This window comes from Dunckerocampus dactyliophorus, chromosome 3 (assembly GCF_027744805.1).
Source record: "Dunckerocampus dactyliophorus isolate RoL2022-P2 chromosome 3, RoL_Ddac_1.1, whole genome shotgun sequence".
Classification (NCBI taxonomy): domain Eukaryota; kingdom Metazoa; phylum Chordata; class Actinopteri; order Syngnathiformes; family Syngnathidae; genus Dunckerocampus; species Dunckerocampus dactyliophorus.
Window position 1 is genome coordinate 30,348,416 of NC_072821.1, and position 15,820 is coordinate 30,364,235.

The 15,820-nt window shown below is 41.6% G+C and overlaps 1 protein-coding gene across 2 annotated transcripts; it reads left to right on the forward strand.

Moving 5' to 3' along the window:
* The first annotated feature begins 58 nt into the window (after positions 1-58).
* Positions 59-14,189, forward strand: arfgap2 (ADP-ribosylation factor GTPase activating protein 2). 2 transcript variants are annotated; one of them, XM_054771780.1, is made up of 16 exons: positions 59-220; positions 4,935-5,053; positions 5,162-5,234; positions 5,400-5,531; positions 5,839-5,919; positions 7,013-7,118; positions 7,383-7,439; positions 9,955-10,007; positions 10,127-10,263; positions 10,367-10,498; positions 11,348-11,476; positions 11,550-11,702; positions 11,786-11,912; positions 13,111-13,198; positions 13,280-13,404; positions 13,577-14,189. In XM_054771780.1, the coding sequence occupies exons 1-16, from the start codon at positions 149-151 to the stop codon at positions 13,595-13,597; spliced, it is 1,605 nt and encodes a 534-aa protein (XP_054627755.1). In that variant the 5' UTR covers positions 59-148; the 3' UTR covers positions 13,598-14,189. The 2 variants fall into 2 exon arrangements, with proteins under 2 accessions (XP_054627755.1, XP_054627756.1); XM_054771781.1 differs by lacking the exon at positions 10,367-10,498.
* The last annotated feature ends 1,631 nt before the right edge of the window (positions 14,190-15,820 follow it).

Sequence of the window (15,820 nt, forward strand, 5' to 3'; positions counted from 1 at the left end):
TGTTCAAGTTGCACTCGTTTCTCCCGGTGTGATGCGAATTTCTCTTTCAGATGAAAAAAAGTATCTATCCATGTAAGGGCCTCGTCTAGTTTGGGCCACATTACTTCCCGTAGTTACGTCATCGTATGAAACCTGTCACAGTGGCAAGATGGCCGCCGAACCAAACAAGACTGAAATTCTTACTATTTTCAAAAGACTGAGGTCTATTCCTACAAACAAGGTAAATGTATACGACACACTTGTTGTACGTGTGTTATACTTTTGATGTGGAATTTGTCGGTAGTATTTGGTTGGCTTCTTCTGGTAGCGAGGCCCAAGTCTACGGTCAAATAGCTAGCTGTGGCTAACAGCTGCTAGCTGCCGGTAAAGCAGCAAACCTAAAGGCCACGTCTACGATTTGTGTTGGCCGGGGAAGCTAATCACATATGTGCTCTATCGAGAATGACGTTACAGCTTTTACGATCTCACTTCAAAGCATCACAGCTGCGTTTCCACTTTGAAGTCGTCCATCTTGACGCTTTTGCCAGCCATTTGTCACTAATATTGTGAGAGGGTTTCACCAGGTTTGACTTATCATCACCGCTATAACATGCACAAGAAAAAGTATGTTTGTCCTTTTGGAAGTGTATGTTTCAGAATAAATGTCATTAAATGTGATCTGATTGACCAACATGTGTCTAACACAATAATAACATGGCATTTCTTAGAAGTTTTATGTCTTAATTGAACATATTGTGTTGGTGGGTGACGTCACCTCACCGGTTAGTGTTGTCACAGGCTCAAACGCTTATTTGTATCTTGACGTCAAGTGAAGTCAAAATCGTTCAACGTTCAAATAGGAATTAAAAAGAAAGTTATTACTAACGGGGGAAATAACTTACAGAAACGACCAAAAACGCAGAGAAAGATGGCTTCTGAAGCTGTCCTTGGTCGAGTGGAGACGAGTCCGAACACGCTTGAGTTTGACTGACAACAAGAAGCAAATTTTATACCAAAACTAAACCTAAAATATTGTTGGAAATCGAAAATGCTCATGAAGCTGCAAATGCAGAAAGAATAGCTTTTTTGAAACAATAAAACATATAAGAATACCACCACCAGCTAGCATATGTTGCTAATAGTGGTGTAAAAGAACAGATTGTACATAAAAAAAATATCTATTTTTCACAATTCCAAATTAAACTGCGTAAAAAATGTTTGTTTGGCCTGAGTAAGGTAACCGGCGTTCATTGCTGTCACTCACAGCTGTTGGTATTCACATGTCTGTAGCGCGTAAACCAACAATTTACATTCATATTCTTAAGATAGGCTAGACATTCACAAGATCAAAACGTGACAAGATTTCTCGTTCCGAAAAATAAATGAACTCTATAATTTTTCCGGCCTCAATACATTGCCATGTGCATGCGTGTCTGTTTTCCTTGCCTACTGCCTTCAAACATGCAGGAAGACGGTTCACTGGTTTCAGCATCTTGGTGCATTTGTTCTATAGAACAACAGCATGAACGGAATGAGCCCTTTTGTCAGTCATACAGTCTTTGTCTCAGTGGTTGGAGACAGGGGGCCAGTAGTAGAAATTACATTAGTAGATTGCAATATATTGTCATATATTTCTTTATATACTGCTCAAAAAAATTAGAAGAACACTTCAAAAACACATTAGATCTAAACTGGGGGGGAAATGATCTTGAATATCTTTCCTGATAATAAGTGGGTGATGTATTAGTAACAAAATGATGCCACATAATTTGATAGAAATGAAAATGATCACCCTGTAGAGGGGGGAAATCAAAGACCCCCCAAAAATGAAAGTGAAAAAATTATGCAGCAGACTGGTCCATTTTGCCAAAATGTTATTGTAGCAACTCAAAATGATTCTCAGTAGTTTGTGTGGCCCCCACGTGCTTGTACGCATGCCTGACAACGTTGGGGCATGCTCCTAATGAGACTATGGATGGTGTCCTGGGGGATCTCCCAGGTTGAACTTGCTCTCATCAGGGAAGAGCACAGGGCACCGGTGGTGTAGTTGCCAATTCTGGTGGTCTATGGCAAATGCCAATCGAGCTCTACGGTGCTGGGCAGTGAGCACAGGGCCCACTACAGGATGTCGGGCCCTCAGGCCACCCTCATGGAGCCTGTTTCTGATTGTTTGGTCAGAAACATTCACACCAGTGGCCTGCTGGAGGTCATTTTGTAGGGCTCTGGCAGTGCTCATCCTGTTCCTCCTTGCACAAAGGACCCGATACCGATCCTGCTGAGGGTTGAAGGACCTTCTACGGCCCTGTCCAGCTCTCCTGGAGTAACTATATGTCTTCTGGAATCTCCTCCATGCGTCCAGGTACCGCAGTGATGCCCTGGTCCAGATCTGGGAGGAGATCCCCCAGGACACCATCCATAGTCTCATTAGGAGCATGCCCCGACGTTGTCAGGCATGCATACAAGCACGTGGGGGCCACACAAACTACTGAGAATCATTTTGAGTTGCTACAATGACATTTTAGCCAAATGGACCAGTGTGCTGCATAATTTTTTCACTTTCATTTTTTTGGGTGGCTTTGATTTCCCCCCTCTATAGGGTGATCATTTTCATTTCTATCAAATTATGTGGCATCATTTTGTTACTAATACATCACCCACTTATTATCAGGAAAGATATTCAAGATCATTTTCCCCCAGTTTAGATCTGATGTGTTTTCGAAGTGTTTTTCTAAGTTTTTTTGAGCAGTGTATTTTTTCATTGTACTTTTCTTAGAAGTAAAGTTAAAGTCTTGTTTATCGTCTGGAGACACCTCTATTAGTAGTTAAAACTTTGCCATAGTGCGATCATTGGCTGACGACAAACAACTGATGGGTGTGTTACGTTGGCGTAGCTTACGTAGTCAAAGCTGGACAAGGCGGGATATAATGCTAGCAGTCCGTTTGAATGTTGGTGCCCTCTAGAACCCGCTTCATTCTGCTTTTAAACCATTAACACGGCAGTACAAAGAGAAGAAGAGTAGAAAGCCAACAAGAGACAACACAGTGGAACTTGGGTTAGCATCATGAATTTGTTGTAGAAGGTCCAACTCTGACTGAAAAGGATGCTAACTGAATCAATTTTCCCATAAGAAATCATGTCAATCCAATTAATCCATTCCGGAAAGCTAAAAAGTTTAACACTTAACACGTTTTTGTAGTTTTACGGTACATTCAGAAAACAATTTCAAATGCATGTGAGTACATATAAATGATGAATGAAAGGGATAAATGAACATTTAAGTAGTGGTGCATGATAAATATAGAGGTCGATATGAGGAATTGACGTCACACAGATAAATCCAATAACATAAAAAAAAATAGCTCAGATAACCGCTAACTAAAAAAACGACCCAATGAGGTGAGATCACCCGTACTGTGCTGTACGTGGGTTAGAGAGAGCAAATCAAGTGCTCCCCTTCTCCTGCCTGTGACTTGAAAACTCACTTGTAAACAAACATGCTGTTAATCGAGTGGGATTTCTTCACTGTTTCAGATGAAGGCTTTTTTTGTGCCAAATCTGCAAACATTCTCTGATAAGGGGCTAAGGGGGCGTTTGAAAAGTGACGACCCAAGGGCTAAAGCGATCTATGATTTCATTACCATCGTCTAGAAGCAGGAAGTTACCGGTATTGGCTTGAAAAAAAAATACCATGCATTTCTAATCATAGATTATCCTCAGTTGTTTTCTAAGGCTGCGCTTACAATTGGCATGTTTGGTTCGGTTAAAACAAGCTCGAGGGAGGTTGCTCTGCTTTTTTGGTTTGTTTGGACAACTCTACATGCAATCTACCAAACCCTGGTGCGGACCAAGACCAAGTGAAGTCTGGTGCTTTGCAGTTCACTTGAACTCAAATGTGAAAGGACCAAAGACACGCGCCAGCATTAAAATGACAGCAAAGAGCATGCAGGAATTAAAAATATATAAGGGAAGGTGCAGCATAAGCACTGTCTGTCCTTCTGGCCTGTTGAAACGACAAGAACGCTTCGAACAAATGATTACGGGCCCAAAATGTGTATGGTGTTACCCATGATAAGAGTATGTAAACTTTCGACTGCGACTGTAATTTACTTAGTGTAAACATCTGATGAGTGCAGTGGATGTTGAAATTACAGCATGGACTGACGAGTCATGCTTTTTTTAGCAAACATGTTTGTTTATCCAAATGGTAAACCCTAAAGCAAATACTGTATGTTTGATGGCTTGAAGTGCAGTCTTAAAATTTCATGCATGTGATTGTATTAAGCTAAAGCATTTGTTCCATTTAAAGTTCATGAGTTGTGAAATGGGATGGGGCCACACACACAGAAGCTCTCCACTTGACGTGTTCATGGCCAGTCGGACATTTACAATATCATACTTGGCTGGAGTTGATTACAGCCTCATATGTACTATAATCAGCAATAATTATAATGTAGCGACCGGCAAAGTTATGTGTGATGTTGAGAGTTCTGTGTTGTCCTACTGTCAGCTGCTTATGTGAGTGCTGCACTGTATGTGTGGAGACAGCTACTGGACATTCGTTGATACTCTTCTACCTACCTTTGCTGATATTCTCTTGGTTGCGCCCAATCGTAACCTGTGTTTTTCAATGAAGTGATTGTTGACCAACCACCTCCTCGTCATTCTTATAGCCTCTGTAGAATCTGTAATAATAATATTGAAGCAAACACAGCTCTGATATCAGAATAGCGTCGCTATCGGTATAGATGGAAATTCTGTATCTGGGATTGCATCGGATGTGGGAAAAATGTGGATTAGTGTAATTTGACTGAAATAAGTATTCCTCAAAAGGTGTGAAGAAGCTACAATACTGTTGCAATAAGGTTGTTGCTACATCAGTGTAACTAACATTGCAGTCTTGGTTGTAGTGTTCAGCATTATTTCGCTTGCTCATGCACATGCTGTTGGTCTACAGGTATGTTTTGACTGCGCAGCCAAAAACCCTAGTTGGGCAAGTATTCCCTATGGCGTCTTTTTGTGCATTGACTGCTCTGGTATCCACCGCTCCCTTGGAGTCCACCTCAGCTTCATCAGGTAGGTCACCGTCTTGGCTGTGGTGGGTGCTTCAGCAGCAGTTTGTGGCCACTAGAAAAGGGTGACCACTGAGGACATTCTTGACCTCTCTATTTTTTTTGTCTTTAGATCGACTGAGCTTGATTCCAACTGGAACTGGTTTCAGCTTCGATGTATGCAGGTTGGGGGCAATGCCAATGCGGTAAGTCAACACTGGACTGACAAGTAAAATAAAAGTCAGGCCTAAATGAAGTGGAATTTTAAAAATGTACACTTTTAATTAATTGGAAAAAATGTGTCTGGAACATTCCTATTTTTTCTGTGCTTTACATGCTTGAAATAACTCCCCTTCTCTTCCTGTTTAAAGACTGCATTCTTCAGCCAACATGGCTGCTCCACAAATGACACCAATGCCAAATATAACAGTCGTGCAGCACAAATGTACAGGGAGAAGATCCGTCAGCTTGCGAACGCTGCTTTGTCCAAGTATGGAACAGATGTGAGTATCTGTCCAACATTAACAATTTGGGAGATGTGTCTACATCTGGCCTCTTTTATATGCTTGCTGTCGTCATTAAAAATCTGACTTGGGTTTTTTCTGTGTCAGAGGTTGAAGAGATACATTGATAGGTCTGCTCAAGTGATTATCAGTGTGTAAGCAACATTATCAGGCCATGTTCAGATGTTATGTTCAGAGTCCACTGAGTGTGGACTGATGACATCAATCAGTGATACCTGGCTGTCAATATGCTGCTAATGTTATAACGGAGTGGCCATCATGTCAGTCTGTCATCTTTCCTTTCTAGCTATGGATTGACTCTTCAGGCGGAAGCACTCCAGCAGCTCCAGAGAAGAAAGAGACTGACTTTTTTGCAGAACACACACAGGTATAAGGAAGATGAATGTAGCATGATTAAATTACGAATAAAAGCATCCTTTCTTCATGCAATCTAATTTGTAGATGGCGATTCTTTCAATTTTATAACAAGCTACATCAAAAAGAAACGCTCCCATTGTACTTAACGACTCATGCTGCACTGTCGCTTCCTCCTCACTCGCCCTTTCTTCCCAGGAACCCTCTTCTGCGCGTCTTATCGTTCAGCAACCAGCAGGACTAGCCATCACATTAATAAGCACATATATTGCTTTGTGTGTGCAGGTCAAAAATTGTGATCTCAGTTCTTACAAGCAAGAAAATGCCCTGGTGTGATATAGAAAGTGACATAAAATCAACTTGACATTTTCCTAATGCAGAGATTCTCAACTGGTGGTTCACGGAACCAGCCTATCCCAGCTGACTTCCAGCGAGAGGCGGGGTACACCCTGGACTGGTCACCATCAATTGCAGGGCACATATAGACAAACAACCATTCACATACACATTCATACCTATGGACAATTTAGAGTCACCAGTTAACCTAACGTGCATGTTTTTGGAATGTGGGAGGAAACCGGAGTACCCGGAGAAAACCCACGCACACACGGGGAGAACATGCAAACTCGATCGACAGATGCCCAATGAGATTCAAGCCCAGATCTTCCTGATCTCCTGACTGTGTGGCCAACATGCTAACCACTAGGCCACCGTGCGGCCTTGTTTCAAACAGTCCTTTTTAAATATAAGATATTTGAGAAGTTTGAGTTGAAAAATGTACACAATTTGGGTCACCGCTTGTCATTGATGGTTGGTCTTGCTGCCAAACCAGTTGAGAAGTACTGATCTATTGTAATGGCATGTGAAACACTGATAGATCAAAAACTATGTTGATAGAAAAATCACCTCCCTCGTGGAGGTAATAATGTAAGTTATATTTGACATGAATCACCAATACATAACTATAATGTAATGAACCCTCTGTTTTTGTTGTGATTGTTTTATGGCTAATTACACTTGCTGAGGCCCATTTCCACTCAAAAAGGCTGTTAATTATTTTAATAGTTCAGACTTTACAGGGTAATTTGTGCAATTTATGTTTTCAGTCTTGTAATGACTGGAGCATGACACCAGCCTCAGAGCCAGAGCAGAATGGAAGCACTGTCGGCGCACAGCTGAGGAACACCGTGGCCAAAAGCCAAGATGACAACCGTTAGTTGAACACACCTCTCTGTCACAATCTTTATACAGTAGTACTTTATACATCCTTTTAGACATTATGTGCACCATTCCACCCAGCAGACAACACACTTAATTTATATTACATACTGCTGTTCACATTTTTATATGTTCAAAATTACTATTTGTAGAAATGACAACAAGCTTCAACATTCAGCAATGTGCAGCTAGAAAAGCTCTACATTTGCTGTGGCTTTCAGTGTTTTGATTTGATGTGTTGACCCTTACTTTCCACAGAGCCAGAAGATGGACCGAGCATCTGTGGTCTAAGCACGTCACCCAAAGCCTCCATGGGTGAGCCCATTACCTCTGATCTTGCACACGCACATCCCAGTCATAAAGTCAGTGCTTGTCATCTCTGAGCTCCCTCGTCTTTGACGTGTGCGCATTTTTTGTTGCCGACACACACCCTCTCTCCGTGCTTGTAAAGCTACGCAAACAACTTTAATTTACACTCCGTCAGTCATTGTAATAACATAGCAGTGCTGCTTTCATCACAGTTTAGTCAGGCTGGGCGCTTTTCCACACGCACACATCCACACACACCAAGAGTACTACAGCACAGATCCACTGAACAATGGAGAGCAGCACTGTAGAACTAGCTTCTTGTGTTTTGCAATCTGATTGTGGGTTTGTCATGTTCCTCCCAGTGGACACAATGCTATTGTATTCACAAAAACAAAAGTCAAGACCAGGCATGGGCCTGTATGAGGTTTGGACGATATGATATAACCTTGGGCAAAAATATCATGGTTGCACAGTATTATAATTGCAGCTCAAAAATGCGTTATTTTGAAATATCTGTTGAAACCGGTAGGAGACCCATGCTTAGTCAAGACGTGATTATTGTAGGCACTCTCATAAAATGCATCCTAATCCAATTCTCTCCTTATTAAACACAAAAAAAGCCACCGGCTGCTTATGACGCCTCCTCTTTGACAAAGTGAACGTCAGCGTTGTCAGCCACGTGTATTAATCAGGACTGTGGGTCTGCGTCAGTCATTGTCAACATGCTCACATCCTGGTATGTTGACTATTTTGCTGCTAGCGTTTCATGTACAACTACACTAGGATGAATGAGAACTAAAGACATACGCCGGTGCTCATTGGTGTCAGCTTGGCATGTTAAAGATGAAGAGCTCGTCGGCGCATCAGTGTCAGCTACAGTCTGTCAATTCTCTTTACTCATTTTCTCATGACACACATTCCTGAAAGGGCAAGCAGGGCTGTGAGTGATGTGCGCACTAAAACTTGCTCATCTTTACTTACATGGAACATGTGAATGCAAATGAGTCACTGGTGGTTTTGGTGGTCAAAAAATCAGTTTGTAATGCTGTGGCTTGTGCTACTTGTAAAATAGTCTAAAAAAATAGAAATACAGTAGATCCCCTCCAAATTCGAAATAAACGCTTACACACTAATAGACTTGCAAAACCATTCTATTTTATACAGGTGGTCCTTGGATTATGTTCCTAGACTGTGATGTCAGTCAAGTTTTGGTGTAAATCGGCTCTTACACCTAAATTAACTCCTATGTTGGTCGCACATGAGCTGAGGACCTCTTGTACTCATTTAAAACTTGCAAGTAGGAGTGTCCTGATCCGATATTGATATCGTATATCGGGCCAATATCAGCAAAAAAATAAAAATATTGGATTATATCAGCCTACATCAAACACCTCCGATATTGGCTCTCCAATACAAGTAGTCGATTCCAGACTCCACCCGAGCACATGTTTCTAGCAGCAGCGGGCTAGAGCACACATGATCACAACAGCGTGCGCTAGCGTGCTAACAAAGTAGCAAGGGGTAATAGTGATGTCGGCCGTGTGGCAGACTTGGTAAAGACTGAAAAAGACTTTGCAGCTGAGTGCAAAACTTGTTATGCACCAATTTCCGGCGATGGCACAGAACCGTGGAAGTTTAATACGACCAAACCTTGTGGTGCAATTGAAGAAGAATCACATGGGAAACTCCCACAAGACAGCACAAATGAATTAGCTATAACAGAAGAGAGCCAACCCCTCACTGTGGTGAGTAATGTCGGGTTTGAACTCTTATTTGAGCATCTCGAACCTCGCTATATTATGCCTAGCTGCCACTACAGTACATTGTGGATAAAACTATACTCCAAATACATAAACAAGTAAATGGGTGAGTATTTCTCATACCTACTTTTGCTGACTATTGTTTTCTGAGTAATATCACTTGTTCAATCATTTTCTAACATTCTATACTGCACGATAAGTAATAAAAGTATGTATGATTAGTGCTGATATTGGTCGATATCGGTATTGGCCATGTCGCTATCAGTATCTACAGATATTCAATGTATCGTACCAGAAGTGAAAAGTAGTATCGGGACACCTAGGCAAGACAGACTGGGTAACTTCTTGTTGGGGTAGTGTGTGCCTGGGCTTCCTAGAATGCCTTGCAGGTTATGAATTAGTATAAAATTGTATTGTTTTGCATGTATTTTAGCGTGTAAGCATTTTTCAATTCCCGCATAGTCCTTGTGGTACAGTTGTTACTTGTTTTTGTTGCAACGGGAGTGAGCGTTGGGTGCGCAAGGGTGTCAATATGAAGCTTATTTACTGCACATGAAGATCACCTCTCAAGCTTCAAAGTTCAGGTTTACCTCCATTTTGTGTGCAAGTCAAGCTTTACAAATGCAGGGCAAATGAGAAGGGTTTTCTCCCAATTATCAGGCTGGTTAGGGTTATTTGCAGAGTCGCACATGCTGAATTGTGAATATGCGGGGATCCACTGTATGCTGTAGTTTATTAACAGGCTTTAAATCATGTTACAGATGTTAAGCCGTCCATTATTGGGAAGAAGAAGCCAATGGCTGCCAAAAAAGGGGTAAGAGATTTATTTATACATTTCACCAACTTGCATACAGTACATCCATTATCAGAACTGCTATCATTGCTGTGAAACAACTGGATACACACTGTTGATGCTATTTCCCCATGATGCAGCTGGGTGCAAAGAAAGGCCTCGGCGCCCAGAAGGTGAGCAGTAATAATTTTACGGAGGTGGAGAAACAAGCCCAAGTTGCAGAGAAGCTCCGCGAGGAACAGGCTGCTGAGGCAAAGAAACAAGCAGAAGAGTCTATGTTAGTATCAATTTATTTCTTCTGACATCCTTGTTGTTATGACTGCTGCATTCTGGAACCTGCTACGCTTCCCACGTGACATCAGCTGTGTCGGTCTTGGCAGTGTGGCCTCCATGCGTTTGGCGTACAAAGAGCTGGAGATAGACAGAAAGCTTGAGGAGAAGAAGCTGAAGAACCTGGAGGGCAAGAAGAGGGAGCAGGCTGAGAGATTGGGCATGGGCTTCGGGAACAGGAGGTGACATCAAAATACTTATATAAATGTTAGGCCTTAGACATCTTGTGCAACTCCATCATAAAATATAATTATGTTACCAGTGATAACAATATTACGATACACAATACACAGATACCTCACTTTTTGTTATTACATTATTCCATAAGGTCAGACATAAACCAAAACCTACAAAAACCGAGGCAATTTTTCCCATTGGAGAATGTGTAAATCCACTTTTATTTGTTCCAGACACCCAAAAATATTAACCGAAAATACATTTTTTAGGTTTACATGCAGAAAAGAATGAAAAATAATAATAAATGAAATGGATTCATGAACATTTAACATCACATTCACCTTTACTGAAGATTCTTGGTGGAGCAGAGAGGAAGGGGATTCCATCTTTGCATTTTGTGATGAGTTATTTCTCAAATTCTTCAACTCAAATAGCTGGCACACAGATTTATAACAGTGAGTCAGCAACACATAGAGCAAATGGTCTATTTTGTTACGTGCAATATTTTGTACGATGACCAAGACAGTGTAGAAAAACGGAAGGGGGCGGGTTAGTGTTTGTCACGACATTCCACCAGGGAAATACTCCCCCATACAAACGTTCCTACTCCTCACGGTGACATCATTTCATTCACATTATGTCAATTTCCACGAGATTTTAACAGTAGATTCCGTTTTCATTGGCCGATCCGGTTAACGTGGAAGTCATAGGGTCATATGATCGGTTGTTCTGAGAAAGTAAGATTTAAAAGTGGTCTAGCATAACAACTGATTGATGAATTCATTGACAAAGAGGTGTGTCCCCAGACTTTGGTCCATTCCAGTGTTGACAAAAGTGTGTCTGTTATGTTTCAGTGCTGTGTCACATTCGGTGATGTCCGAGATGCAGGTGATTGAGCAGGAAACCCCAGTGGGAGCCAAGACGTCGTCCCGATCTAAATTGGACATGTTTGATGAACCGGGTTTCACCTCTGGACCCCCAAAGTACATCCTCCATCCTCAGAGGACTTCTTATTTGACAGCATCCACGCTTTCTAATCTGCATTTTGCTTTACAGATATAAGGACAACCCCTTCACAGTGGGGGACACTTTTGGATCCCGCTGGGATACAGAGGGAGGAACAGCCTCCTTCACCGCATCCTGGGCTCTGGAGAAAGAGGAACCTAAAGAGGAGGTCACCATCTCCAGTATCCAACCTTTAGGGGAGAGGTATTCACCAAAATGTTCAGTTTTTTTGGTCTTTCATCTGAAACAGTAACTCAAGTTCTAACCAAAGTTGGTGTCTCATCAAGACTTCCCAGCAGAAGAAAAGCTGAGGTGTCTGCTCCGGTGTCCGAGTCAAGTGAAGCCAGGCAGAAGTTTGCCAACGCAAAAGCTATCTCTTCTGACATGTTCTTTGGCCGTGAGAGCAACGCTGAGGTGAGGCTTCCACCTTTTTTTTTCAGTTCAATGCAACAACTTTGCTCAAGTAAAAAGTTAAGAATCGATGACGAATCAATAGAAACACAGACTTGACTTCACACGCTCACCACTGACAAAGACCTATAAAGCAGGGGTCTCCAAAGTGCAGCCCAGGGGACATTTGTGACCTGTGACTTGTTTTTTTATTGGCCCACGGCACATTGTACATATAAAATTCAGCAAAAGAAATGGGAAGATTGTAAGGAAAAAAGGCTCAAATGTTAATATTTCTGAACACTGGGGCTGTCTTCGAATGAGGATTTTCATAGGTGAATCTGATTATGTCTTTAGGTGACTAATATTCAAATGTTTTTTGTTTTTTTAAGAGCGCCTACCATAAACATGGTAGATAGTACCTTTATTTATTTAGTGACACTGAAAGGAAGATGAAATAAAATGAAACATGGTTGCTGTCGATACACTTCAGATAAGTGCACTAATCTAAATACACTAGAATTACCCAATATAGGAGACGTAATAATAGAAAATAAACCATATTAGAGAGAAATAAGACACAAGATAGACTCACGTTAGCATACACAGCGTACTTCCTGGTGGTTATTGTCTCATCAGTGTAATGTTACTGACACCGAGAGACCAGTGTAGAATACTACTCGACTGCAGCTCTTTACAGTACTGTTAAGGAGAGACTCGTGATGCACTTCAATGGCTTTATTAACAAGCTTAGAACACATGCAGTGAACATTCACACAGGAGCTGCTGTTGGCCACTCTACACCGCTAACCTGTTGCTAGCACTCAGCAAACAGTCAACTCTAGCCAGCTGACGTCTCGCACGTCACTTCCTATCTCCCACTTCTAAAAGGCGCACACAACAAGTCATACAAACTGTATTACATTTTATATCACATTTTTTTAATGCTTTATATTTGTATTTTTGTTCATTTAGCCATCTTTATGCTTGAATATGCTTAATTTAAGCTGCGAATACATAATAATAATTTGCTTAAATATGCCTTTAAAAAAAAAAACTACTACTAATAATAATAAACTAATAATAGTCCATATTCAACCACGAAACAGCATTCATATATATATATATAATATAAACTCAAAGGCACCCCATAATTAGTATAATATTTTGAATGGGAGACCTGTGGAGATGTGAGGTGTTTACTTTCTTTCTTCTTCTTCAGTATGAGGCAAAGACCAGACTGGAGAGCATGTCTGGAAGCACGTCCATCAGTTCAGCTGACCTGTTTGGAGATGGCAGTGACCATAAAGGTATCACTGATGTTTTCTTTGTGTTGAATGTGTCAGCCAAAGCAGCAGATGATCTTTTATTGCATTCCTGCTTGTCTCGAGGGCGGGGATCAGGCTTTGACAGCGTGCTCCCTGCCGGTCCAGACATCACACAGTTCAAACAAGGGGTGAAGACTGTCGCAGGCAAGATGGCGGTCCTCGCCAACGGTGTCATGAATAGCATCCAGGTGAGGTTGTGTAACATTGTGGAGGAGGGAGAGCCTGGGGTCGGCATTAACCTTAAAGGGATAGTTTAGATTTTCAACATGAAATTGTATGACATCCCCATCAGGGGTGTACTACACCAACAGTGACTCCCAGTGTGTGTGTGTGTGTGTGTGTGTGTGTGTGTGTTCTCAGGATCGCTATGGCTCCTACTAAGCATTCAGGGCCTGGCACCCGTGGCAAGAGGCGAAGCCTCCAAATGAGCAGCTCCCTTGCTTTTCGGCGGGGATGTAAAGCCGAGACGAGGGAAGCCGAAGGTTTTGCATGACGAAAGAAAATCTTCCTTCTCACCCCCCCAAACCCACCTTTTTAGAGACCGTTTTTCAGGAGTGAGTCAGTATTTCGCTCTCTCAACATCTATGAGTTTTTATTTTCATAAAGCAAAACATGTGACATTGTCGTGTTTCTAAAACAACACTTGAACCTTCTTTTTGGTCTTAGATTTTCAAAAAGATGTCAGAGATCATTCTATATTTTCTTCCTTAAACATGAATACTGTTATGAAATACTTCATGTTGGTATTTTTTTTGTTGTTGTGTTATTAAAAAAGAAGTGCAGCCGTATATTTTTAGCCTCCGTTTGAAGGAAACTGAAAAGTTTGCATTCAGTGTTGGTGTCGCTGCTGCTCATCAAGTGTTTGGTCATTTTGACATCAACCACCGGCAGCCAACTCTCTCCACAATTTGTCATCTTGGAATTGTATATTTCTGTCAGGACATAATGTATGATTAAAGGTCTGATATCTTCATGTCTTGTCTTTCTTGACCTGCAGTGCACATCTGCCAACATGTATGAATTTGCCATTTGACTCTTGAATACGCTTGTAGCCTTCACTGCTCTCATTTTGTTGCATCTCGCTGGTTTCAGTTTCAAGTTGAGTGTGCATAGTACAGATAAATGGATACCAGTTTCTCAGTAGTATAAAAACATTTCTGTTTTCAGTGGGGGCATGACAAAAAACTACTGCTTTACGTAAACCATCTGATCAATGTTATTTTTTCCATATAAGAAATGAGTTCACATAAATAAGCCTGCAAGAAGATAGAAATCAGCTTGGGGGGATTGGGCAGTCTCCGGGGGGCGGTTCCCGTGCTACTGGTGGCCTGCATGCCGTCGTGGTGGCTGCTGGGGGGGTGGGCAGCGTGCGCCCTGGGGCCGGGTCTGCCGAGGGGTTGGTGCTCTGCCGGGCACTTGTCGCCGCTGGTCTTTGTGCTTTGCTGGGCCGCTGTCTGCGTCTTTGCCTTCCGCGGGTCTGTCTGCAGGTTCTCGGGGGTGGTGCGCCGTCGGTTCTGGTGGAATCGCCTTGTAGACTGTGGTGCTCGGCCTCCCTGCGAGGTGCGGACTCCCTCTCTGGGGATTTGCTGCCCCGCGGGTGTCGGCTGGCGCTGTGTGGTGGGTTGCCCTGCTGCTCGCCCGTTTGCTCATTTGCTGGCTTTCCTCCTCGCCTGCTCCTCTGTCTGCCTTGCTGGCAACGTCCTGCCCTTGGGATGGGGGGCGGGGGCTGTGGTTTTCTTGCTCCCTAATGGTCCGCGTTCTCCGCGGCTTGAGATCTAGGTTGTGATCCCCTACTCCGCTGCTCCCTGGGTCCCCAGCGGGGGATGTCTTGCAACGAGGCTTCCGGGTATCGGTCAGTCGACCACGGTGTGTGTGCGCGCTTTTATTTATTTTTAATCTATTTATTCTTTTTATGGGGATACACAGCCCTGATGGCTGGACAGGACAAAAAAGAAAAAAAGAAGCAAATAATTCACTTTGGTTAAAATGTGTATTCATATTCTTTTTTGCACCATTTCTGAACTGAAAAACATTTGTGGACTTACCTTTCATATGTACCGTATATGAAGTACATGCACCCTATCCTCCTCCAGGAAATGTTTATTTTGTTGTAAAAGTCTAATCACCTTGTGATTTAGATCGATAATAGATATATGCGGATACCGATACCAGCTCTTCTCTCTTTAAAATTGATTCCCAAAGGAAAATGTTGATACTTTGGATACTTACGAGGTATTGTTAGTCGAAAACGATGACTGATCGTCAATGAAGCTATAATTAATAATTAATCATTTATTATATAATTTCACATATTTTCATTTTTTGTTTAAAATACAATTTTCACATATTTTATAGGATTTTGTCCTGTGTTTTCTGTTGTTGTATATTAGCTTGGTTATATCTTAAACACCCCACTACTTCAATACACTTAAATAATTCATGTAAATTATTTTGTTTTATAAACATGATTATAATATATAATTAATTAATTAATATATATATATATTTATACTATATTTTTTATTATTAAAATTATTTACATTCATTTATTTAATGACTTAATGTCTTGTACTCTTTATGCTATTATATGAAATAAACAACTTT